This window comes from Drosophila virilis, chromosome X, assembly GCF_030788295.1.
Source record: "Drosophila virilis strain 15010-1051.87 chromosome X, Dvir_AGI_RSII-ME, whole genome shotgun sequence".
Lineage (NCBI taxonomy): Eukaryota > Metazoa > Arthropoda > Insecta > Diptera > Drosophilidae > Drosophila > Drosophila virilis.
Genome location: NC_091543.1, coordinates 5007514 through 5033775, shown reverse-complemented (window position 1 = coordinate 5033775; position 26262 = coordinate 5007514). Strand labels below are relative to the sequence as shown.

Below are 26262 nucleotides of genomic sequence, written 5' to 3'. Positions count from 1 at the left end.
AAAATAAGGTACAGGAAGTTGGCGCAGTTAGCTGGGGCAGCTGTTGTTGTAGTTGTAGTTGTTGTTGTTGTTGTTCTAGGAATTTTTAGCCGCGCGCAGCAGACCTTGTCTTAAGGTCGCGCCTCTCTCCCTCTTCCCCTCTCTATCTATCTATATATTTATATTTATAGTATATATTGCATATGAATATTTATGCCTGCCACTTGTGGCACGCAACATTTGAGCATTTTTCCATCTTTCTGTGCACTAGCAGAATGCAATTACTGGTCTAGCTTTTGTATATTTATGGAGTACACAGTGCAAAAAATGTTGGTTTATATATGAAAAAAAAAAAAAACAACAATTGCAACAGTTTGTTCGTCGAAAGAAAAGTCACTGGTTCAAAGCCATCAACATGCTTACTATTTTATTTTATGTTATTTTTATTTAATTTAATTTATTTGTATATCTTTTATTACTTTACAAATATTACTTATTTTAATTTACTTTACGTGCTCTACTTTATTTTAGTTATTTTATTTATTTGCTTAATATTATTTATTTATTTTATAACAAAAACCGAGTAAGAACTGGGCAATGCCGGGTAATTTATGTAACATCGCTTGCATTCAATATTAAATAATATATTGCGGAAAACTTTGAAAATCGAATTTGATATAAAATGGGTACTCGAACCGCACCCCTTGCCCCGGCCTTTGCTGAGCGAACTGGTCGAGCATTTGCCGGGGCTTCAATTGAAAGCCAAAAAAAAAAAAAAAAAAGAATGAAATTAAGCAAGATTCTTATTGTTATTTTTATTTTTCACTGTGCAGCCGAGCATAGATTTAGCTCCAGCTCTAGCTCCATATGCATGTATATTTATAAGGCAAGTACTCAGGGTTCTGTGCGTGTGTGTGTGTGTATGGGAGCTAAATCAGAGACGCTGGCAAACAGCAATTATGGCCGTGGCAACAACAGCAACATTATGTTGCACTTGAGACACGGTTTGGGCCACGTTCTGTACGCTTTGGTTTTGTTCTTTTCGACTCTTGTCGTCGCTGTGCCCATCTACATCTCTCGTGTGGCATGCCCTTGCCAAGAATCGTGTTGCCAGTTGTTGTTGTTGTTGTTGTTGTTGCTGCTGCTGCCTGGTTTACTGGTTCTACCACTTTTTGTTTGCCGCTTGTTGCCTTGACTTTGCCTTTGCCTTTGCCTTTGCTTTTGTGCCTTGCGCTTTGGCCAAATGGCCGCATGAGGAGCAACGCCCAAAGTCAACTTGGGCTTGTGTACACACACGCTGCGCGAAACGGCACAAAACCCAGCTCCAGACCCTGCCCCATCATCATCATCATCATCATCATTATCATCATCATTATTATCATCAACAACATTTTCATGATGTGCTTCAGCTAGCTGCAAGTTTTCTGCTACCTTTGCTAGAGCTACCTATCTTTGGCCTTTTGCTGCTTCCACTTCCACTTCTGATGTTGCTGCCGCTGCTGCTGATGTTGCTGCTGCTGCGGCTGTTGCTTCAACTTCATCTTCTTTTCTCATTTGTTTTACTGCCCATTCGAGAGCTGCTCTCAACTTGTACTTTTGCTTGGGCTCACAAAAGAGATTTGTGGCTTAGGCGCTGGAGCACATTGTTATATAATTTGCCCATTGCCAACTTTAACTAACTTTATATATATATATATATATATAAATACATATGCCCGTCTTGGTGTGTGTGTGTGTGTGTGCGTGTGTGCGCTCAACTGTGTGAAGTTCTTGGCCGCTAACCGCTAAGGCAGAGCCCACTGAGCCAGTGAGTCAGGCCCGTAATGCAAGGCCTGCACAGAAGGAACGTTAACAACTAACCAACTGTGTGTGTGTGTGTGTGCGCGCGCGCGTGTGTGTGTGTGTGGCTTGCCACAGGGCGGCTCAGGTTAAATAAAAATTAAGGCATTTGCCATAACAAATAATTATAACAGTAATAAGTTTGGCGGCTTCAATCAGTTGAAAAAATTATAAAGAATAATTTAAAATTGTTCAGAAATTGAAAGGTTTCAGAAGGGACCTTTGGCTTTTATGCAGCAAAACAAAAGTTTATTATATTTATGTTAGATTCTTTTAAATAAAAGCGAATAAATGAAATTAAATATTATTAAGAAATTCTGTTGAATTGACAGGCTTAAAGCCTGTTACAGTACACAAATTCGGTGTTATCACCTTTTCTTAATAACTTTCTTTTTCTTTTTTGAGGTGTAAAAGATTTACCCTTTGTTTTTGTTTTTTGTACAAATAAATATGTATATTATTTTGTATTTTTTTTCTTTCTATTTTTCTCTGTATCTTTTTTTTTGCAATTTAACTTTTGTTGGCTTTTTTCTTTGCATTTTATTTGGTTGATAGCCTTTGTGATTTGGTTAAAGAACACCCAACTCAAGTTTCAGCTTCTATATTATGGCTGATCTTTAGCTCTCTGCCTGCACACACACACACACATACACACACACATACAGTGCTGTTTGGTGGCTGCGTGTGATTTAAGCTGCGGTTGGGTTCCACAACACAACGACGAGCAATTTCCACTTCCACATCCACTTCCACAGCACTTGCCACGCCACTTCACTTCACATCACTTTAGCTGCCCCCAGCCCACCGCAACACAGCATGCCCCTCTTACACCGCACTTCAGTTCGCCGCAGTCTATAGCAATAGCATGCCATATAATATTCCACTCTATTCCATTCTATTTTATGCACTCCATTCTATGCTATTCGGTTTATTATACTTATTCCTACATGTAATTATGATATTTTTGCGCAAAGAAAAAAAAAAAAAAAAGACAAAGGGCAGTTAAGACGCAGACGATGTGAAACAAAAGACTTAGGCAGCGAACTTGACAGCGAACTTCATGCACACACACACAACAAAAATATAGGAAAATAAAACTAAAACTGGCAGCAAAACGAAAAATAGATAAATAAATAAAAAAAATATATATATAAATAAAAAGAAGAAACATCTGCGTCAAAATTCACTTTCAAGATATTTATAAATTCTGTTTAGTCGCAAAAAGAAAGTTATGCGTTTCGAATATATTGATATGTCGTCTGTTATATGTTTATATATATGTGTGTGTGTGTATATGTGTGTGTAAATATTAATTTGTATTAATCTTGGAGTCATGGTCAAGGGTGAAGCGCGGCTACGAAATGACTTAATAAGCCGCCCCGGCGATTATATAAGACGCCAAATAGATGGGCCAGAATGAACTGAACTGTATAAATTGTGGCTTGTTGTTGCTGCTGCTGCTGCTGCTTGCTTTTCGTTTCTGTTTGGCAATTCAATGAAAGTGATTGATGTTGGCCAAAAGATTCGGCGTAGAATCTAAACAGAAATATAAAAATCAAGCCAAGGGTCGTGTCGTGTGGGCGTCAACAAATGTTCGAGACGCTCAACGCTCGACGCTGCCTAATTTGCTGTTGTTCTTATTGTTGTTGCTGTTGTTGTTGTTATTTGGCTTGAAGCTCTGGATTGGTAGCTTTTTTGCTAGCACAGTGTGCTGTAGACTGTAGACTGTAGATAGCCATCAGCATTTGTCTTGACTGATTTGTAGCTATTATATGGTCATAAGCATTTATTTGCCTGTCAGCTTTTTGTTTTCTTTGTAATGAGCTGGAAGTGTAACAAATGCGCAGGAAATGTGTTTGTCCTTAAGGCACAGCCCAGCACGCCAAAGATTTTCAATTGTAACACAGCATAGAATAGTTACCTAACAGCTCGATGCTATCTAAAGTTCGTAGAAGTCCAAATGCAATACGAAAACATGCAAAATAATCGTCGAAAAGGAGCAGAGCTCAGCATAGAGCCAACTTAGGTGTAATGAGAAGATTGTAGGGAATACAAGAGGTATATTAACAGACTTAATCAATTTGTTTTGAGAGAAGTTTCTCGAAAAGGGGCTCAACTGGGATTATATTATGGGCAAATCTGTGATCTAATATAATGTTTACATAGATAGATAGATGGATCGGTAGATATATAGATAGATATAGGGCTGTTGAGATATTTGCATAGACAAATAGATATTTGGATAGAGAGATTGATAGAAATAGTACATTTAAAAAAATATAAATAAAAGCACGATTTATTATGCTCTGGAGAAAATAAATTGCATTTCCTTTTAATATATAGAACAAAACTTGACGAAATCTGTTTCATAACAAGATTTTCTAATCTGGAAAAAATCGATTGAACTAGCCTTAAATTTCACGAAAATAGAAAGATTTGTTATAGGCGTAATAAAATATATACTCAAGGAGAGTATTAACAATTTTCTTATTTATTTCCGCTCAATATAAAATATTCCAAATAGGCAGCAAAATGTGTGTCTATATGAGGAATGTCTTAAAATATATGTGACAGGTGCCGAGTTCTGGGAATTCTAGTTGATAAAAATACCTCTCGTTATTTAACAATTTATTGCAGAACAAAAAATAAAAAAAAAACCAATTAATGTAAAGACTGAGAATCAATAAAATTTTACAGCTAAAACTTATTTTTGCCTCAGAAAAAAATGATATTTCAGTTTCTTTTGTTTTTAAGTTCTTATCAAAGATTTTTTTTACAATGAAAACTAAACTTTGATCGCTTGAAAATTATAATTTTTCAATTAAAAATAAAAAAAGCCTTTTCATGCTTTCAATTTGTGTTTCATGTCGTTAAATTGATTTCCAGCACAAAATTGAGACATAAATTTGAATTGGAAATATCGAAACCTGCCGAGAGAGAACACCCAAGCAACAATGGATAGGTACTCAGGGGCGGAACACCCAAATTTCTATGGCTCAAACAAATTTCAATTCAATAAGGTTTTTCTATAGCAAATGCCAAAAATAATCGAAATTTAGCTGATTTAAGACAAAGAACTCTTTTGAACACGAACAGAACATAAAAAAAACAACATGAAACCAATCTCAAATTTTAGTTAAAATTGAAGAAAGTTACAAAAAAAATCGTTTTTCCCTTAAAAGTTTTTGTTTTCTTTCAATTATGTCTTTTGTTTGATTTTTTTTATGTGCATTCTTTTGTGCATGTTATTTGAGCAGATTTGCATAGGACTCATAAAATGGTGCGCAGCAAATTACTTAGGCAACGAACTGAGCTGAATGTTTGCCAAGTTTGTTGCCTAAGTCATTTGTTTTTATTGCAGCGATTTTAACAGCTTTTCGGATCTGTTGCGGCTGGCGGGATATCAACTTACCATTTTGAACTTGCTCGGGCGTCGCTGGCGACTTGCTGCTGCTGCTGCTGATATCGGCATTCGGATTGAGATTGGAATTTGTGCCGGATTCCTGGGCCAGCTCGAGACTATGTCGCGTTTGGCCAAAATAATGACGTCGATGATGGAAACGTTTGCGCGTCGATGCCGCCGCTGTCAGGCTGAGCGGTTGCTCCTGCTCCGCCGCCTGGGCCTGACCCTCCGGCTCCGGTTCCGGTGCCGGAACGGGCGACGGCGCCGGCGCAGGCGCGGGCGTTGGTGTCGGCGTCCGTGATGGCGGCGCCTGCTCGCGACTCGATGCGCCGGCGCTGGGACTCAGCGGCGGCACCAGGCAACGTTCATCGTCCTGCGCTTTGTGCTGCAGCAGATTCTGGGATTCGAGCAGGCGCTGCTGCTGCTGGTGCAGCCGATTTTTAATCAAAAAGATTTTCGGCATTTTTGCGGGCTAATTAGTTAATGTTGTTGTTGTTGTTGTTGTTGTTGTTTTTGGTTGTTATTATTTGTTTGTTAACACACGCGCGCGCGTACACACATACACACACAGACACATACACATGCACATACACAAGCACACACAGGCACAGTAAACAAAACACTAATCCAAGTGCGTGTCTGTTTAACACTGTGTGTGGCTGCTGCAGTTGTTGTTGCTGTCGTTGTTGTTGTTGTTCTGCCAACTCTTGTGCTTCTTCTTGTTTTTAACAGTTAAGCGATTGGTGAAAAAAAAAAAATTTTTAGATTTTATATATATATTTTTGTATATAAATATATAAATCCGGTGTTATTCGTGGTTGTTGTTGAGCTCGGCTCAGTTTATTTTTTTGTGTTTCTTCATCATTTCCAGAGTTTGGATTAATGCCGTTTTAATCTTGCATATATGCTATATATATATATTTCCAGATTTATGTATATATAGCGCACTTTGAAAAACAAAACAAAAATTTCTCAAATAAATCGAATTTATTTCTCATTTGCCATTTAAATTAACTGTTATATGTTTATAATTCTTTCAATTTTTGGCAGCTTTTCAGTTTTGCATTTTTTTTCTTCTGTTTTTTATTTTAATTTAATTAATATTTTATTTATTTATTTTTTGTAACGCGTTTTTGTTCTGCGTGTAACCGTTGTTTTTTTTCTACTCTTTTTTTTTTTTTTGTTTTTGCCAAAGTTGTGTGTTGGCTGTGGCAGGTTCTGCTGTCCAGCGACAAAACACGTGCATTCACAACGCCGGCTCGCCTCTTACTGTATTCAAGCGGTGCCAGCCGCTGAGCAGTTAGGCCAAAGTCAAGCAATACCGCTGCGCAGCGACGCGACGCAGCAGCGGCAGCAACGGCAGCAACGGCAGCAGCGAAGGTAGCGACAGCGGCTACAACAAACTCAGTTAGTTTTAGAGGCGAATTCAGGCGACGAACGCAAAACACCGTAAGCCGTGCTTCACACACACACACACACACACAAACACACACACACACACACACACACACAGAGCGAGAGAGAGAGAGAGCTCACGCTCGCTCAAGTTCGCTTTCGTCTGTGAGTCAGGGCGAAGATACACGCTTCGGCTGCGTCTTCGGCTCGGCTCGCGTTTTTGCTGCTGCTGCTGATGTTGCTGTTGCTGTTGCTGCCTCTTGTAACTGTGCACGGTGAACGGTTTTCAGCGGCTGAGCACCTGAGCTGCCCGACGTCGCTGCCGAGGATCGAGAGAGAGTGAGAGTGTTTTCGACTGCGTCTGCTGCGGCTGCCGCTGCCGCTGCCGCTGCTGCTGCTGTTGCTGCTGCTGCTGGTGTTGCTGTTGCTGCCTTTGCTTCATTTCGCTCACATAACGTTTCTCATGCAGTTTTTTTTTTCGCTGCGTCTCTTCTTTTTTTGTTTTTTTAATTCGCCGCCATGTGTGTGTGTGTGTGTGTGTGTTTTTCTTGTTGGTTCAGAGTCAAGGTAGAGGTAATGTTTTATCGTCGCTGGCGTCGCTGCTGCCGTTCTTGTTGTTGTTGTTGTTGTTGCTGCTGCTTTTGCCTGTTGCTCGCTTTGGCCGCCGCCGTCGTCGCCGTCGTCGTCGTCGTCGTCGTTGCTTTGGCCATTTGCCGGTTGGGATGTTTTACTCGTTTTGTGTGTTTGCGTTTGGCTTGTACTTGTTGTACTTGTTGTACTTAGATCTGCTTAAAGCTGTTGTTCTTGTTGTTGTTGTTGTTGCTTTTGTTGCTGTTTTTGTTGTTGCTATTATTGTTATGTGTTTGGTCTTGACTCTGAACTGAGCATTTGGCTGCAAATGATATGGCATAAAGAAAAAATTATAATAATTTTCAAAGATTTTACAAGCGTGTAAATGCCCAAAATGTGGCTAAAGATTTGGCAAAGACATGTACAGATATGCAGGCATATGTATATATGGGATATATACGGATATATTATCCATTCTAGATATATCACTGATTATAATAATAATAATAAAAATATAAATACAAAAATGATAATAATAAAGCTAATAATGATAATAGTATGCATAATAATAATGATAATAAATTAATTATTAAAATAATAGTTATATTAAACATATTATCATTAATGAAAATCTTAAAGTGAATAACAATAAGAAAAATGGCAATTGAATAATAAAAATAACCACAATAAAAGCAACAATAATAACAACAATAATATAAATAATGATAATAATAGTAATAATATTATTATTTAAATTAATGAGAATATAATATTGGAATATACTCGCTTGCATATTATTACTCTAACGAAATAATAATGTTCAACTAAAGCTAAAATATGTATTTAAGCTAATATATAAATTAATTTAAATAATGAATAAAAAGCTAGATTATTATGTACACAAATGATAAACTATCTAATGAATATATATGCTTTCGCTTCTTAGTACTTTCTCAATTTGCTTGCTTTCGCTTTTAGAAATTTTTGAATATTGCAATTTCAAAAAAAAAAATACTAGAAGAATTTAATCAGATTTTTTTTTTTTAATGTTTTATTGTTATTGACACTTGTGAGCTCTGTTGAACGATTAAACAACATTATTAAATTCCCTGCACAATTACAGAGTTAAATGCGTTCACTTTGCCGTTCAGATATCAAGTATTTTAATTGCAGAGCAAAAGTTTAACGTTTGTTTGTCATTAGATTAGACAAGGGCTACTTTGTTATAGAGCAAAACTGTATTTTCTGGCCAAGTAAATGTTGTTGTTGTTGTCGTTAGCGCTTACATTACTGTAGACGAGAGATAATATATATAGTGTTATATTTGATAGACTTTACGCAAAATTACCAATTTTTTAATAAACTGTTGTTTATTGCGATCTTAAGCACGGTATAGCAAGTTTGTAGCCTAAGTCTTTTGTTAGCGCCTCAGATTTGCATTGAAGTCTTTAATATGTACATAAGTATATCTGCATGCGTACAACATTTGCGGCCTGACCAAAGTCTCTTTTCATCAGACCCTTTAAGAATTTCATTTCAACATTATCAACAGCAGTTTATGTGTGTGTGTACGTGTGTGTGTGTGTTCGGATGTGTGTGTGTGTGTAACTACGAAGACGCGTAGATACGCAAGAAGTACAAGAACAGAACGTCAATAAGTACCATATAAGCGAAATTAAACGGCAAAATAGTTGGCAACGCGCCTCGCACTCGCTGTCTACATATAGGTGTGTATGTACACGCATGTGTGTGTGTGTGTGTGTGTGTGCGCTTGTACGTGTGTGGGCAATAAAATGAAGAAGCAGCGGCGTTGTCGGCTTGTAATGAGCGCTTAGAACGCGCTTAGAATGGCAATAAGATTGCGGCGAGAATCGCCGTCGCCGTCGTCGTCGTCGTCGACGTCGTCAACGGCGCACGTATCAACGTTGACTCTCTCGCTCACGCTTTGCCGCCCGCTCTCTCGCTCTTCGATGCCGCCTCTCGCTCTGGCGCACACGAGTGCGAGGGCAACGGCAACTAACGTTATTTCACACACTTTGCTCGCGCGTTTGCGTGTGTGTGTGTGTGTGTGTGCGCGCTTGGCTGGGCCCGTGTGATGTAAGCGCTGCAAACGGAGCGAATTCGCCGCAGCCAGCGCGCACACCTGTGTGTCACACACACACACACACACACATGCGTACACAAACAGGCAAGCAGCGCGGCGACGTAACAAATTTACAGCTAGCTTTGTAGCTGTGTGCGCCAAACATGCGGCGCAGAGAGAGAGAGAGAGAGAGAGAGAGAGAAAGAGAGCGAGCGGGAGAGCAAAAGACAGCAAGAGAGCGCAAATAATCAAATACCTGTTAGCAGTGGCTTTGACTGTGACTCTGACTTTGGCGACGAGGCGGCAGCAGCAGTGGCAGCGCCAGTAGCAGAGGCAGAGGCAGAGGCAGCGCCGGTGCAGCGTTTTTAGCTGCGCGCGCTTCTTAACTAATTGTTGTTCTTGCTCTTGTTGTTGCTGTTGCTGTTGTTGTTGTTCCTGCGCCAACTTCACTCTCACTCAAATGCCGCTGCTAACCAAATGCAAGTGCTCTGCCCTTTGCAAGCCAGCAGCAACAGAGACAACAACAACAGCAACAACAAGAGCAGCAGAAGCAGCAGCAAGTGAAAAATCCTGCTGGCTAAGATTTTTTTTTCTTATAGAATTAGTTTGATTTCAAGGCGTTTGATTGGTTTTTACGCGTTTGACTTAACGCTAGGTTAAAGCTTTATTTAATTTTTATTAATTATTAATAAAAATATTTTATTTTAATTATTGCATCTGTGCATCTAGAATTTAGATTTGATTAATCTAAGAATTTGTAATTAATTGTTCTCTCTTCAGTTTCGATTTTTGTGTAAAATTACCTTCTCCATTCATTTAGAAGCTTTGTCTAATTACTCTCTCTTCATTTAAGATTATGGACTTTATGTAATCTCGAGTTTAACTTGCCAATATTGAAACATTTATATACTTTCTGAGACTATTTCTAGGATCTTTCTTAGTTTTTCTGGAGATTCTTGACTAGAATCTAGATCTAGACTATTTGCCGAAACCGCTCGAGGGGTTGTTTCCAATGAGACTTGGTTCATTTTCGCTCTGTTTTCTCTAAAATTTTCTTTAAATATAAATATTTTTTAAGGAATTTTGAATATTTATATTGATAATATTCTTCTTATAATATTAACCCATAGATTAAATGCTCTTATTGAATAATAGTAAATTTTTGTTTGTTGCACTTATTTTGTTTCTTTAGATTATTCCTATTATAAAATTTGCCCTTTGCTTGAACTTTGCTACGTTTCCACTTTGTCTTAATTAATTTGTACAATTTTCTTGTATCTTTCATTTCTTTATATAGTTATTATGCAATTTATTTTGTGTTGCGTTCTTCTGTTCAGCTTTTCTTTTGCTGCTTTTTCATTTGGATTTCATTTAAAAATATTTTCCTTATGGTTATTACACGTTATAAAAATCCTAGTTAATAATGTAGACCTAGGCCAGGGTCACTTGTGGCTTGCTATGACAGGTATGCCTATGCCTGTGTGTGTGTGTGTGTGTGTGTGTGTGTGTGTGTATTTCTTATCGGCTCTCTGCATATGTATGTAGGTGTGCGTGTGTGCCTGTGTGTGTGTGGGTCTTGCTGTTGCTTGAAATTGCGCACGGACACACGCGCACACACACTTTTTTCTGCTTCGTGCGCCAGCTTGGGCTGCTCCTCATCATGATCATCATCATCATCATCATCATCGTGATCATGATCATCATCAGGTTCATCATTATGGGCCATATTATGATCTTCTGCCGTGTCTGTGCGGTAATTGCAGTCTTTAAGAATGTGTTTTCTTTGGGCCTGCTCCCTTGCTCTCCCGCTCTCTCCTGCGCTCTTGCTGGCCACGCTCTCTCTCTTTCTCACTCTCTCTCTCTCTCTAGCTCTCTCTCTAACTCCCTTTCGCCCTCTCCCGCTCCCCTTCGCACTCGCACTCGCCATGTAATATGCCGCGGCGGTGTGCTCCTCCTGCTCCTACTCGCACCGTGCCGTTGTTTCCTTTCTGCTTGTTCTTTGCATTTGCTTCACTTCTCTCTCACTCTTCTCCTTCTTTTCTCTCTTTATTTTTTGTATTTTTTATCTTTATTTGCTCAATTGTCGTCATCGACGGCGACGTGCTCGCTGCTGTTGTTGTTGCTGCTGCCGCCGCCTTTTCGCTAAAATAATGCTAAAGTAAAGTGAAGTAAGAAGAAATATAAGAAGCAGCAGCAGCAGCAGCAGCGGCAGCAACGGCGACGGCGGCGGCGGCGCAAAAAAAAAAAAAGTAAATGAAGAGCGGCCGGAATACCTGTTTTACCTGTTTGTATACCTACTAACGTACTAACACTGTTATAGCGGATTCACGGCGCACACGCCTGACAACAACAACAACAACAACAACAAACACAAGAACAGCAACAACAGCAACAATGCGCTTGAAGACGTCGCAACCAAGCCCGATCCAGGCAGCCCCAAGTCGCCTTTGCCATCGCAATCCCCCAGCGCCAACCCAGCCCAAGCCTACTTCACTGCGCCACACCATCCCTCCCCCACCACGGCCTGGCAGCACCCCGACCCAACCCAACGCAGCGCCTATCCTCTCGTCTGTCCTCTCGTCTTCATTTGCTACGTCGCCTCTCTCTCGCTCTCTTCTCTCTTTTTTTTTTTTTTTGCGCTAAAGTTCTTGCGCTTCGGACTTTGGTTACATCTTTTGCGCGTTTGTCGTTTTTGCTTTTGCTTTTCCCAACGCTTTGCACTCGCCCCTTGCCGCCCCAACATGCCATGTATACCGTTTCGTCCCTGGTCCAGTTGGAATCTTGACTGCATCTTCCCAGTTCCTCAGTTTCCTTAGCTCCAGATGCTGTCGCTTGTCGCTAGTTGTTTGTTGTTGTCGTTTGGCTGTTTCCTTTTGTGCCGTTTTATGAACGCTTCACTTTTTTCTGACGCAGGAATTTTGCTCACCTTAACAACTCCCACCGCAACCCCCCGCTACCCATACTTTCCCCTCTTCTTTTCCAGCACAATATACCCCCCCCCCCCCCCCCCCCCCCCCCTACTTTATGCCATGTCTTTTGCTGATGGCTCGTGCGTTTTTCCTGTAATGAACAGCCAATATATATATCAATGGACGCTTCGGCTACGTGTATAGAGTGTAGAGAGAGGGACGTGGGGAGGGGGTGGGGGGGGGGAGGGTTTGTGGCTATATAATGGTTTTACCTATGCTAATTTATGTTGACGCTCATATGGAAAGCGCAGCTGGCAGAGTAGAAGATCCACATTAAGTCTTAGAGGAGCCATTGCTTTAGTTTAACTCGAGCTCTGTGTGCGGCGATTAGTGTGGGGTACTTATAGCCCTGCTGCCCCCCGCTCACCACCAAGCCCCCCGACCCAATCACATGGATTGTCTGTGTGCCATAAATTGTCTTCAAGCCGAACCGATACTCATGGTGGCATGTGGCATGTGGCATGTCTATTGTGGCCATAATTCGCTCGATAGATTGGTTTTGGCCATTGAATTGAAAGCTTTTTCGAGAAATCAATTAGGTTCTGTTGACTTTTCTAGCTTCTATTTTGCCATTTCCCAAAAAGACACCAAATTGCGATCCAATAAGGTTATAAATTCTTGAGTCGAGTCGACCTAGATCAGGACAACTGTCTCTCACAAGGATCTTGTAGCTTTTTAGCTGCACAAGATATCTAAACCAAACTTGGCATTCGCTTATTTTACAAAGCAGCACAAGCAAAAAGCCTATCTTCTCAAGGTCGAACAACTATATCACATGCTTCTCTAGGAAAAATCAATTACAAAATGAGTTTTTCTGTAGATTTTTTCATGCACCACATAAGTCCTATCGATATCAGAATATTTGTATATGAAAAGTAAGTTGACAAATTTGTTTTTCTTTGAAAAACGTTTTTATTCTTTTAGATATCTTAAGCAAATTCTGCAAACAAAACAACGACGTAGGCTTTGGTTAGCTAAACAATTTTCCGGACCATCAAAATAGGCTTTGCAATGCTTTAAATGTTTTACCTACGAGTGGAGATAATTTTCCATGCTCAGTCTGGCTTAATGCCTCGTCGAGGACGGAACTCTTTTTCCGTTCTGGTGTTTATTTTTCTAATATTATTATCATCTTGGCTGATAAATTTTTACATATTTTCGTTTATTTTTATTTTCTTCTTATTTTGCGTTTTACATAATTAATATTTGACCAGGGCATTTGCTGGAATTGGAGTCGCGTATATCATCTCGACATTTTTCGGAATATATTGATTTTATTTTTTTTTTTTAACTAAGAAATCTTTACGAAATAGCTAGAAAATATTTGTAAATATTTCGAGCAGTATTTTTTCAAATTAAATTAGTTTTTTGACAAACTATTTTGTTTTTTTTTGTCTTTTTCTGTCTCAGACACTTTTACGTTTATTTGGTATATTTATTCGTATTGTGATATATCGCCATTTGTTTTTTTGGTTGGTTGGATTCGCATGATCCTCATCACTTAGACACCGCAGATATCAGGATGCGTCCCAGAAAGAGATGTTAAAAACGTATTTAATAGTATTTTTCGCTGTTTAATAACTTTTTTGTAATATTTGTGAATTGGAACTGTTCAGCATTTCCCAAATCAGTTGTCAAACACAAAGTGAATGCCCTATTTTTTTTTGCTTTTTAATTAAATCTAATGGAGCATCTTTGAATAATATATTAAAATGGTCATGGTTGCTTGCTGGAATTGGAGATGCGTATATAATCTCTTAAATGTGTCAAAATAATTGTTATCCTGTTTTTAATTTGAACAACATTTTATGGAGAACACAGTTCGAAATTTGTATTAAGTAGGTTTTCCAAGGAAAATGGGTGCATTGTTAATTTTATATCGGTTTTTTGACTGGATCGCCTTGCATGATCCTCATCACTTGGAATCCGCTGGGCGCTTGGATAGGTCTTGGAAGGGGATGTTAAAAACATATTGCAAATTTGTTTAATATTTTTTAAGCATTTATTTTTTATTTTTAAAATATATATTATGTTTTTTTTTTTTTTTTTGATATTTTCCTATACAAATTTTATTTTTATATATATTTTTTTATTTATATATATTTTCATATATGTATTTTACTTATTTAGTTGCTTTCGTTTTTTTACTTTACATTTTTATTATAAAATTTCAAGCTGAAAGCCCAAGCTTTACTCGTTTTCTTCACTTAAACAAACTGCCCTGAAGGCGACATAGAAAGCATATATATAATATATTTATATTTGAATGAATTATTTTTGCAATATTTCTGATTAAACAAATCGTATTCAAAGTTTTCAAACTTTGCGCCCACGTTGTGAGGGGCTGTCAAATATGTTGTCTTGACTGTCGAAACAATTTTCTTCCATCTTTCCCTTGGTTGGTTCGCCCTGCATGATCCTCATCACTTAGATTTTGCCAGCTTTTGGATTCGCCTCAGAAGACAACGCCTCTTTTTTCTATTCTTTGCATTCAATATATTTCTTTAAAATCGCAATCAAGTATTGACACTTTGCGCTTGATTCCTTAGAACGCTACCTTGCTACTCCTTATGTTAAGCTTATTTATGGGCAAGTCTTTTTTTTTTTAATTTAAATGTTTCAAGTATCGATGGTGAACATTTCCGTCTGCGAAACCGATAACTTGCCCCGTTTCCGAGCAATTGACGAAAATCGATATCGAAATCCTTTTTTTTTTTTTTTTTTTAGCAAATTTCTTCGGTCTTATGTTATATAGCTATCGACAAAAAGATGGTTCAGGGTAGCCTCGCTTCGGGTATTCTCAACTAGAGCACCGTTTAGCATATCGATATGTCTATTCATTTTCTTAATATCGATAAACATCTATGTTGAGATATGTTCCTTTAATATTTCACTTGTTTGTAAAGTATTTGCTTGTTGCGATTCCTTCCTGAGCTTTGAGCTTTGAACTTTGCCATTTACAACCGTTTGTATGCCAAGATCTGAGAATAAAAACAGAAGTTAGAAGTCAGGAACGCATTTGCCCTTGTCTAGAGCTGAGATTAAAATCCGTTTCGAATGTTGAAGTTGCAAGCCCTATTTTTTAAGAGTATTTGATGCTTCAGTTCAGGTGGCGGCAACAAGCGCAGCCCTTTGCTGATGGAGGGGGCAGGGGCAGGGGGATGCACCTCACGTCTCGCATATTACAAAATGCGCATCGCCGAACTGTCAACACCTCTTTTTTTGCTCTGCCAGCGCGCAGATTAAAGTACGTATGAACAAATATTTATATGTATGCAGCACAATAATTGACGAAAAGAGGCAAAAAATAAAGTAAAAATAAATGAAAAAAAAAAATATTTAATTAAAATTGTATGCAAGGTCGAAATTAGTTGCCAACGTGGCCATCAAGTCGAAAAACTTAATTCATAATTCATTTAAAGAGCGCACCGCGCCGGCTAGGCCCCCTCCCCCCTCCTTCCTCCTCTCGCTGCCTCAGTCGCTGCTCGTAATGTCGTTGTACCTTCAACAGTTGCGCGACGTTGTGCACGTTTTTTTTTTTCCTTTTGTTTTATTTTATGTTGTATTTTTTTTAGACCTGTTTGCCATATTAATCAGGCGACGGCAGCTCAGAATGGGCCGGATCATATAGAGGTACTGCATATACGAATAGTTTTTTTTTTTTAAGTTTTTGTCTAGCTGCTTAGCGAGTTGGTATCTTAGTCAGCGACTTTTTCAATATATTTGATTTATTTGTAGGCTCCTAAACATTTCGCTTCACTTTTATCTGTTCACTTCTGAGATATCCAATTGGACTTCTTAACACTTTTATTGGCATTAGAAGCATTAGGTTATTTCAAGGGTATTCTATTTATGTCATGCAATGTGTTGCGCATAGAAGAAAACGTCTCCGACCCCATAAGGTATATTCTAAATATATATAGATCAGCATCAACAGCCCATCGTTCCGTCTGCCTGTTTCTGTCCGCCTTTCTGTTGCAATCAGTATATATATGTCGGATCGACCCACTATATCATATGGCTGCCAAGGGAACGAATGACCGAAAAGTAGGTAGGTATGAAAATATCTCGTTTTCATTTAGATTAAATTTTGGATTTGTCTTGCAAACTTTAGTATAAGTATTTGAAGTCTCTTGGTCTCTTGGGCATCAATCTCATAATTTGTTTAAAAATAATTTGTATTTAGCAAATTTTCTCATTCTTTCCACTTTTTGAAGACTTGGGCAGAAAACATGACTGGCTATAAATATAGCTTTAACTATTATAATTTTCGGGGATAAATTGACGCGAAATCTTTAAAGGTTCTGTTGGCAACAAAAGACTTAGGCAACAAACTTGTCATACCCACATTACATATAAATATTTTTCATAATTTTTTTTAATTTATTGCTTGCAACGAATCTAGCTATATATCTATATATATATGTTCATCTCCCGCTGAACCCCTTAAAGAATCCTTGTGCAAGAATTTAGCCAAACAAAAGACTTAGGCAACAAACTTGCCGTGCACCTTTGGTTGCAGCATTTTTTGGGGCGTTTGCGTTTGCACATTTGTGTGGGCGTTTATGCGCAGGTAGGCAGGATAGGCGTGCCAGCGGTCGCTTAAGCCTTTCGGCTTTGACAGTTATACAATAAGGCCCAGCGCGACAGCCGAGATGGCAAGATAAACAGATAAACGGCGGACAACGCAGCGATAACAATGCCGAATGAAGCCAACAAGTGCAAGTGACAAAAACAAGAAAACATAAAACAGAAGAACCAAGCAGCAGCAATTGTTGCTGTTGTTGTTGCAGCAACATTTCTGGTTAAATATTTTTGTGAGCTGCGCCGTGGGCAACGCCTTCCGCCGAGTCGAGGCGAGTTGAGCTCAGCTCAACAATGGTAACAAGTGCTCGCAAATTGTTGCCAGCCAGTCACAGCAGCAGCAGCAGCAACAACAACAACCACAGCAGCAACAGCAACAGCAACAGCGGATAGCAACAGCAACAATAGCTGAGGCAACAACAACAATGGATTTTTACCATTAAACTTTAAATTCAAATTCAAGTTCATGATGAATGTATCACGTGCAGTTGCTGCCGCCGTTGTCGTCGTCGCTCTTTGGCGGTTTTTTTTCGTGTGTGTCCGCGTGTGTGTGTGTGTGTGTGTGTGTACTTGAATTCGAGCACGACAAGCGCACAACAACAACTGCGCTGTCTGTTGTCGTTTCGGCTGTCGCTGCTGCTATTGTTGCTGCTTTAGTACCTTGCGGTCGCTTTTAAGCGTTTGAAAATTTTAGTTTTTATTTCGATTGGGCCTTTTCAGTTGCGCTACCTCAAGTAATTTCAATTAGCCAAGCAATTTGTTGGCTTAAAACTTAGATGAAATTTAGCAGATTTTTGAGCATTTATTTTAATGCACATCTATTTTGCACATTTCTGAGATAAGCTACATCAGCAGCAAAATGTAAATTGTACCGATTTCCTATAGTTTTTTATTATCAAAGAAAAAGTACCACAAATTAAATTAGAATTAGAATTAGGCTTGCATATTCCTTGCATTGCTTGCGAGCCTTGGAACCCTTGTAGAGGGTATTATGATTATGAAATAGAATGTGTAGCACCTGGTAGGGGACATCGCCGACTGCATAAACTATGCATGCTCTACAAAAGCATCAACAGTCGAAATGTAGCTCATGTCCTTCTGTCCGTCTGTCTGATTCTATGCGAAATAGTCTCAGCTAAGAAACCGTGCCTCTTTCTGTTACAGGCAAAACATATGTCGAAATTGGCCAGATCTGACCACTATACCACACAGTTGCCATAGGAATGATCGGTTGAATAGTATAATAGTATATATATATGACAAGTATTATCAACATTGGAATACTATATCATGTAGCTGCTTCTTGTAAGGACAATTTATTTGCTTATCGAGATATCTTGACCAAACTTTGCAATCATATATATTTGTATATTTTCATCAAACTCAGTCTTTACGAGCTTTACTATTCTCGGATATCTGATGACATCTCATTTTCAATCCAACAGCTGTTTCTCTGTGCTTTACAGGGTATTGTCTAGTCGTGCAGCAGTCATACTAAGCTTGAGCTGTTGTAGTGTTGACTTGTTGCTTGCCTTTGGCTTTTGGGGTTTTTATGGCTACTTTTTTATTTTTTTCTTATTTTTATTTTTATTTTTTGGTTTTTTCAACTCACTTGAACACAGTTTGCGTTCAGGTTCTGGACTACTTAAAGCGATTGTTGTTATTGTTGTGGTTGCCGTGCTCGTCGTTGTTGTTGTTGTTGTTGTTGTTGTCGGTTACGTAGGGCCGCAGGGTTTTCTTTTTCTATGTAACTTTTACCTCATAGCCCCGTGCTCTCGTGCTCAATGTACTCAATGCCTTTCAACTCTCTGTTTGGTTTTTTCTTCTTGATTCCCTGCAGTTGTGTGAGAAACTAGAAATGGGTAGTTCTCTGTTACCCTGTAAAGTATTCATATATCAACCTATTATTAGAGGGTTAGATTTTTTAGAAATAAGACAAGTTTTTATTTCAGTAAATTATAATTTTTAAATTGTGAATATAATTGCACTGCAGCTAAAAAGAAGTTGTTTCGTGCGATTCTGAAACTTAAAGAGTGCATTTCAGTTAGTCAGTTAGTCAATCAATTAGTCATCAGTCGTCAATCAGTCAGTCAATTTATCATTCAGTCTGAACGTCAGGCAATCAATCACTTAGTCAATCAGTCAGTAAGTCAATCAGTCAGTCAGTCAATCACTCGGCCAGGCAGTCAATCAGTTAGTCAGTCAGTATCGGTCATTTAATATTAATAGTAATTGGAAAACTACTTTAACTACAGGGTATTTTATAAGTGTGTCTTGCGAGCTTTCGTATTTTCTTTTCTTTTATTTTATTTTGAACTTATGTAACTTTCGTGTAGCTTTTGGGCTGTTGAATGCGTAGTTTGGCAACAATTATGCAATGAAGCGTTTGTTGGGTGCTAGAGAGAACAGCTATGCGGGCAATCAGAGGCGGGTGTCTGGGCGGCTTATCGCTGCGGCTTTTAATGTTCAAGGTAAACTGAAATTAAAAACCATTAACTTTGACTTTGAGTTTACATGTGCGCTCTGATAATTGAACTCGGTTTGTCCATTTAATTGTGTCATGTGCGCGTTTAACTTTTAAATGCGTCAAATCGCAAATTTCCTGCCAGCCAAAGCTTCCTGTTACTGTCGGACCTCGCCGTCAATACTATGAAGAAAATATATGTATATATATAAATATTATATCTAGGCAAATGTCTTGCAGCCTTGGCTTATTGTGACACTCGCTAAAGAGGAGCGCACACAGGGCATCAATAGCTCTGTTGGCCGTATAATAGCTCCTAATAGCCCTAATGCCCCATAATGAGGCTCTTGTAATAAGAGAGACGTCAACACGCCGCACCGCAGGGCGTCCGATTGATAAAACGAAAAAAAAAGCCCAGCACTGAAACCCGAACCCGAACTCGAACACAAACTAAAGCTGAAGCTCGAATTCTGGCCCTATGCGAAGCCCAACCATTCATGACAGCGAAGAGAACGCTTTGGGTCTGGGTTTTTTTTTAAACATTTTTGCCCCTTTTCTAATTTGATGATAAATGCGATCGGTTACCAGCTCAGACTGCATTCACAGTCTTTTCAACAAATAACAAATAAAAAAAATACAACAACAACAAATCCGAAAGCAAACAAATAACACAAAATGAAGTCAAGACGATGTTAATGCTTATTTAGTGGACAAGTTTGTTTTTTTTTTTCTATATTTTTTTTTTATTGAAAGAATTTGTAGCTTATGAAAGGCAGAAGTTTTCTGTGAATGAATTAGCAAAGGAATATTTTATAAATAGACTGAAACTGTGTTTTTGACCGACTAAAGTTATGATTGCTTGACAGCATTTTGAAATTTGTGGCCCGAAAGCTGAAATTGTGTGCATTTGCTGGCTACTTAGTTTAAATATGAAAATTACTCATTATCGCAACAAAAGTAAAGCTATGTGATGTGGGTGTTTAATTAAAAGTGATCAGCGGCTAAATTGCCACCTTTATGCTTTTCAGCATTTTTTTTTCGATAATTCTTAGCAAATCCAGCAAGTCAGCTTGGAGGTTGGCAGCTGGCAGCTTGTTATACTCTGAACCCGTTCAAAATGGATAAAAAGGCTTGTAGAATGGTTATGTATAAATGTTGGTAATTGGCAGCAGGAAGCATATTTGAGCCCATGAAGATCAGCAGCCGTGCGTCTGTCCTTCTGTCTGTCCGTGAATGAATGCGTCGATCTTAGATTCTATAAGAGCTAGGACTTGATAATTTGAACGCAGGTCCTCTTAGAGCCTGCGCGATATGAGTTTTATTTCCGATAATCGATAACTTGCCCCGTTTCTAAGCAATAGATCGCAATCGATATCGAACTCCTGTACTCCTGTTCTCTTAATCGCTAGAGTCATCAAATTTGATAGCTTCTAGAATAGTAAATGCAAATCAAGTATCTTTTACTTGCTGCTGATGAAACGGTACTTTGATTGCCTACAAGTGGCTATCAACCCGGCCAGCATCCACAGCAACTGCAACAAATACGAGAACCGTGAAGCTAGGTGATAAGCAAAATCTCTGCTCACACGCATCTCGTAAAGGGAACGTCGTTTATGGGAACTTGTGCTTTAAGTAGCTGAGAATTACAAATGAAATTACATGGTTTGAAGGCATCAATAATAAATAACAGAGTAGCAATATATTAATGAAATATGACACATTCAAATAGTTAGGAAATTTAAGTTTAAGCTTTAAACAATTGGGAATCACAAATGAGATTTCATAATATACAAAAGCAGAAGGGTATAGTTAGTACATAGATTCTATTTTTCTTTTTAATTCATTCTCAATTCTTTGCTGCCTTCAGATCTAGCAAGAATTACCTTTGTGAAAACATTGGCCACGCCCAGCTATAGTTAGGGGCATTGCTTGTCGGATATCTTCCTCCATCTAGTCAGTGATATCTCATTACTCTCGCTCTCTTTCTCTCTCTTACCTATGTACTTAATGTGCTCTATTCAAATTCAAATTCAAGGATACATATGCAGTTTAAGCTATAATCAATTGGGAATTACAAATGAAATTTCTGATTGCGCAGCATCAGCTTCTTTTTTTCTTTAAGGTGTCTGCAATGCTTTGCCCCCTCCATACCTACTACTTAGGAATTGTCTTAAACTTTGCTTTCATGATGATTAGATTTTTACGTGTCCTCCATGTTCGCTTTAAACCTAAGCAGAAAACGAATTTGAAGTCTTGTATTGTTGCTTTAACTTAGCTAGTTTCATTCGTGTCCTCTACGATCACTTTATTTGAATCCTATAATACATTTTTAGCTGTTTGAACATGTGCCCCATTGTCACATTGTTGATAAACAAAAGCGGAATTCAAGGACTCATTTTTAAATTATAAGCTTTGTGTAACACAATAGGAGGAGGTAACATTAAGAGGCTATATCTTTAGGCTTGCTTTTAAATGAATAGATTTTTGCATGTCCTCCATGTTCACTTTAAACGTAATCAGAAAACTAATGGCTGACATGCCACAGCCGTGTTCTCATATAAAACTCATCTGCACAAATTGGATCACTTCCTTTCCAGCTGCAGCCAAATTCGCGGCTATTATTGAATGTAGTTGGGAGCTAATTTGATCGCCAATCTCTCGAGAATAACAATTTGCGACTAATTGTATATAATCTGAATGTTTTGTATTTTGTCGCTATTTCCATTAGCTGCTGTTTCATATCTGAAATCTGCAAAACGGTCAGCTAATCGCCTGACTTTTAGCCGTTTATTTTTTTTATTTTTTTTTTGTTTACTTTAATTTTTTGTAGCCAAGTTAATTTCTATTATTGTTGCCGCTGTTGCCATTATCCGAGTTCTTGGACTAAAGCTCGCACTTGTCGCAGCGTCATACAACGGCAAAAATAGCAAGTGGCAAGCGGCAAGCGGCAAGTGGCAAGCAGCGAGTGGCAAGTGGCAAGTGGCATCTAGCAGGTAGCTAAATAGTAATGGACACGCTCGGTTCCCAGCTGTGAGCTGAGCGCAAATGCTGCGCTTTGATTGAGTTGTACTCTGCTGCCCTGCTGTCTCACCAGATCGCAGTTAGCTGTACTTTATATATATACATATATATGTATATCGTGTATATAGCATATATATGTGGTATATATATCAAGCTTGACCATGGGAAACGCTGCGTTCACATTGCGAGCCAGCCTCATCAGCTGCAGCACCTGGCTGCCTCATCCCAGTCAAATGTGACAAAAGCTGCGGCTGCCAACTCCCCCCTTGACGCTCCTCTCTTGCTGCAGTGCCAGTGACGTAATCACAGTAACAACAACAACAACAACAACAACAAGAACAACAACAACAACAACAACAAGTACAGCACATGCAAAAGCCACTTTTGTTGTTTGCCAGACAAATGACTTCCGCTGTGGCTCCCATCGTAAAATAAATAAAAAAAAAAAGGTGGCTGATAATGCGCTGCGGGCCTCAAGCTTCTAGCCAAAAAAGTAGTTGCTGTAATATAAAACTTTAATACGCGACGCTTTTGTGTGCGTTGCTTAACAGTTTTGTGGCTGAATTTTTAGCTTTTCTTCTACTGTAAGTCAAGTTCCATTCGAATCTTGACACTTTTCATTATCATGCAAATATATATTTGGGCGAAAATTGATATGAGGTTCTTAACCCTTTTAAGCCCATTGGGCTTGGAAGTAACTACAAGTATGCTTTTCTTATTTGTTTTTATTGCATTTCCTCATCTCTTGTTAACACACTTTTTGTGTGTTGGGCTTGCTGTCGTTCGAGCGGTTTTAATGGCAATTTGATTAGGTCGCGCCCCTTTCTTTTGGTGTTAGTTGTTAGTTGCATTTTTTTTTATTGATATACATTTTGATCATGTTTTGGTGTCTGTGTGTGAAAAGTGTGTTGTTTGTGATCCCAAACAGCTTTAATTCACATCGTAAAAACGGATTTTGCTGCCACTAAGCCAGAAATAAAGCTACCGAGCTGCGGGGCATCATTAAATGTTTGACGACTCTTCTAAATTCAGTTCGAATTTGGCCATAAAATTTAAACTGTGCTTTCATGCAGCTTATGGATTTCACTTCCTGGCTGTTTAAAAATCGATGAGAATCGCATAGAAAGGCACGTTAATGTGCCAGAACAATAAACAAGTTTACGCAAAAAACAGCTCAATTGGTTAGAGCGAGACTACGATAGTGTTTCATATTGTGAACTATATGAAATCGTGCTTTTCTATGTGCCTGTCAAAGTTGACAGCCAGTTTACCATGCTGAAGCTGTCGACTTTAGCGTGTGTCTTCATAATTTTGTAGCTGATCTTCTTGTTGACATTCCTGATTTGCTCTCTTCTCAACTCTTTTTTTTAATCCAATCAACCTGTTTAAAATGTTAGACTACTAAGTTGACGGCCACTTAAACATGCTGTCAAACTTTGTTACGTTTTCTTCCATGTTTAAGCAATTTAACAAATTGTCACTCATAATTTGCATTTTACCAACTTCTTATTAACTAATTTATTTGTTTTCATTTTTTCATTAGGCTAAAATTATTCACGTTGCTGTCAAAGTTGACATGCATGTCAACATGCTGCCAAACTATGCACAAATTCATTTGCTTCTTTCTTTTAGCCAAATTGTCAGCTTTTTTCTTTGATTTATGAAGTTGACAGCCACTTTAAATGGCCAAACTGCATGCCAAAATTTGACATGCAGTTGCCATTGCGTTCAGTTTAAACACTTTGTTGACATAATGCCTAGTTTTTTTTGTTAGCTGTTTTTGAAATAAAACCATTAACAAATTTAACATAAGCTTTGAATGCTTTGCAAGTGCATGTTAATAATTATACGAAGCTAATGCGAACTTAAACTGAGCTGCAACTGCAAATTCTCTACCATCTTCTTTTATACCATACGCATATGTATAACATTATCATAATACCCTGTAAAAGGGCGTAAAAAGGAAGGCTGCTCCGTGTGGCTTTTGCCGCAACGAAATGCTTGTCATTAACTTGTTTTAACAATTTGACGATAAGAATTGAACAAGCGATGTTGTCCACGCGATAGGCCAGCCCGTTTGATTACCCTGCTGACCCAGTTTCCGATGCGTAGCCTTGTATTTTCGATTACTAATCGTTTCGTTTATCGATCGCGCACATAAAACTGCCCAAAAGTGCCCAAGATAAAAGCCCAAAACACGCCTGGCGCTAGAACCCAACGAATTTGGGTTTTGTGCATTTGGAAAATTGAACAGCTCAGCTAATGGATTTTTCTTTGGTCCATTTCCAAGCGGGCAATGCAAATCAGTTGGCATTAAAAATTAACCAAAAATAAAAGGTTAGGAGAAAAAAATATATAAAAAGTAAATTAAATTAAAGTTTTTATATATTTCTTTTGTTCTTGTTTTAATAATCAAAAAAGTAGCTGTTGATTTGCACACGCAGCTGCATTTAACCTTAACTCAGGCTTCCCCCAACGCACCCCCCCCCCTTCCACCCATTAGTCCCCCCACTCATCTATTTCTAAATTCTACGAGTATCTGACCAACTTGTTAGGCCAATTAGTGTGTGCGTATTTCGGACTTTCCTCTCGCTCTCTCAATCTTTCGCTCTGTAGCATGTTTTTTGATAAACGAGCCGAGATACGAGCTGTAGCTCTTGGTTCCAGTTCTTTAGTTCCACGGCTCTACAGCTTTTCAGCTCTTTTTTTTTCGAGCTCACATTAAAATCTACTTGTTGACGTGCCTATAAATGTCCAGAGAAATGAAGCATGCTTAATGAGCGAAGCGGACCACTGCACGATCTTAACTTCTAGATAGGTACACACATAGTCGAAGACTGCTGCATATTTGTGGTAGGGCCCCCAGGGTCGTTTGTTTCCCTGGCTTGTCAGCAGGTGCCTTGCACGGTGGCACAAATGTTATTCAAGGTTCTTTCTGGTGTTTGTTTATAAGCAATTATGTTGGAAATTGTAAACGGTTTTCTAAAACCCTTACAAAGGGTATAAATACCCATATATTCCTGAACTAGTCTTAAAGTAATCGTCCTGTGCCTCTTTCTGTTTGGACGTAATAGGAAATATCAGTCGAAAATGAGGTTCTTGTATGAGAAACTTGTTTGTTTCTCAAGATATCTTACCAAAGCTTGGTATTGGTAACTTTTACTATGCCTTATCTTATCAGCAGCGGTTCACTATATAATATAACTGTTATAGGAAATATCTGTGGAATAGTAGAATCTCATACCCGTTTATACCCTCTGCAAGGGTATAAAAATAACTCTATTAGGTTTTTGGTATGGAATTTAATGTGCTACGATCACTGTGCCTGAGCTTACAATGCACTACGTAAGTGCATGCTGATAAAAGTTCATTGCTGTCTCTGTCTATGTTTATGTGTGTGTGCGTGTGTGTCCCAACAAATGGGACAAATCGGCGGCGGCAATTAGACAAAGAGCCAATGCCCCAGCCCCACGCCTACCCCAGAGAGTCAGGTCCGTTGTTTCGATTGGTCCGATTATTTCGATTGTTTCGATTGTTACCATTGCATTGGACATACTCATACTCATAAAAGGCCATAAATTAGTCACTTAAAGCGGCCGCTCCCGCTTTGATATATCCACAAATGGAATTAGCTCGAATGCCAATACCAGCTATCCAGCTATCCAGCTGTCCAGCTGTCCAATTGTCCAACTGTCCAGCCATCCATCGTCCGGCTGGCTATCTATCACTGACAATTGTCCAATCGTCTGTTGGCCCCATCAAAAAATGCTTTTTCCTAATGATCGGCGCTCGCGTTCGCGCTCTAATTGACGCTCTTGGCCATTTTTTTTTCTTCTTTCTAGCCAATGCCAAACTCATTTGGTAAGTTGGCAATTAACAGTCCCCTCCCCTGTACCTCCATCTCCCCATTCAGCAGCAGGTTGCTTCAGCTCGGCCCACCCACATTAACAGCGGG

At 38.8% G+C, this 26262-nt stretch overlaps 1 protein-coding gene and 1 long non-coding RNA gene across 7 annotated transcripts in view; one reads left to right on the top strand and one right to left on the bottom strand.

Moving 5' to 3' along the window:
• Positions 1 to 6481, bottom strand: part of ovo (transcriptional regulator ovo) — a 34729-nt gene extending 28248 nt beyond the window's left edge. Inside the window, exon 1 of one of the 3 annotated variants that reach the window (XM_070211163.1) lies at positions 5231 to 6481. In XM_070211163.1, coding sequence (XP_070067264.1) covers positions 5231 to 5684 — 454 coding nt within the window. In that variant the 5' untranslated portion in view covers positions 5685 to 6481. The remainder of the gene's footprint in view (positions 1 to 5230) is intronic. The other 2 variants (XM_070211161.1, XM_070211162.1) reach the window with 2 other exon arrangements.
• LOC26531121 (uncharacterized) overlaps positions 1 to 26262 on the top strand; it is a 191748-nt gene that overhangs the window by 19165 nt on the left and 146321 nt on the right. The gene's annotated exons all lie outside the window — the stretch shown is intronic.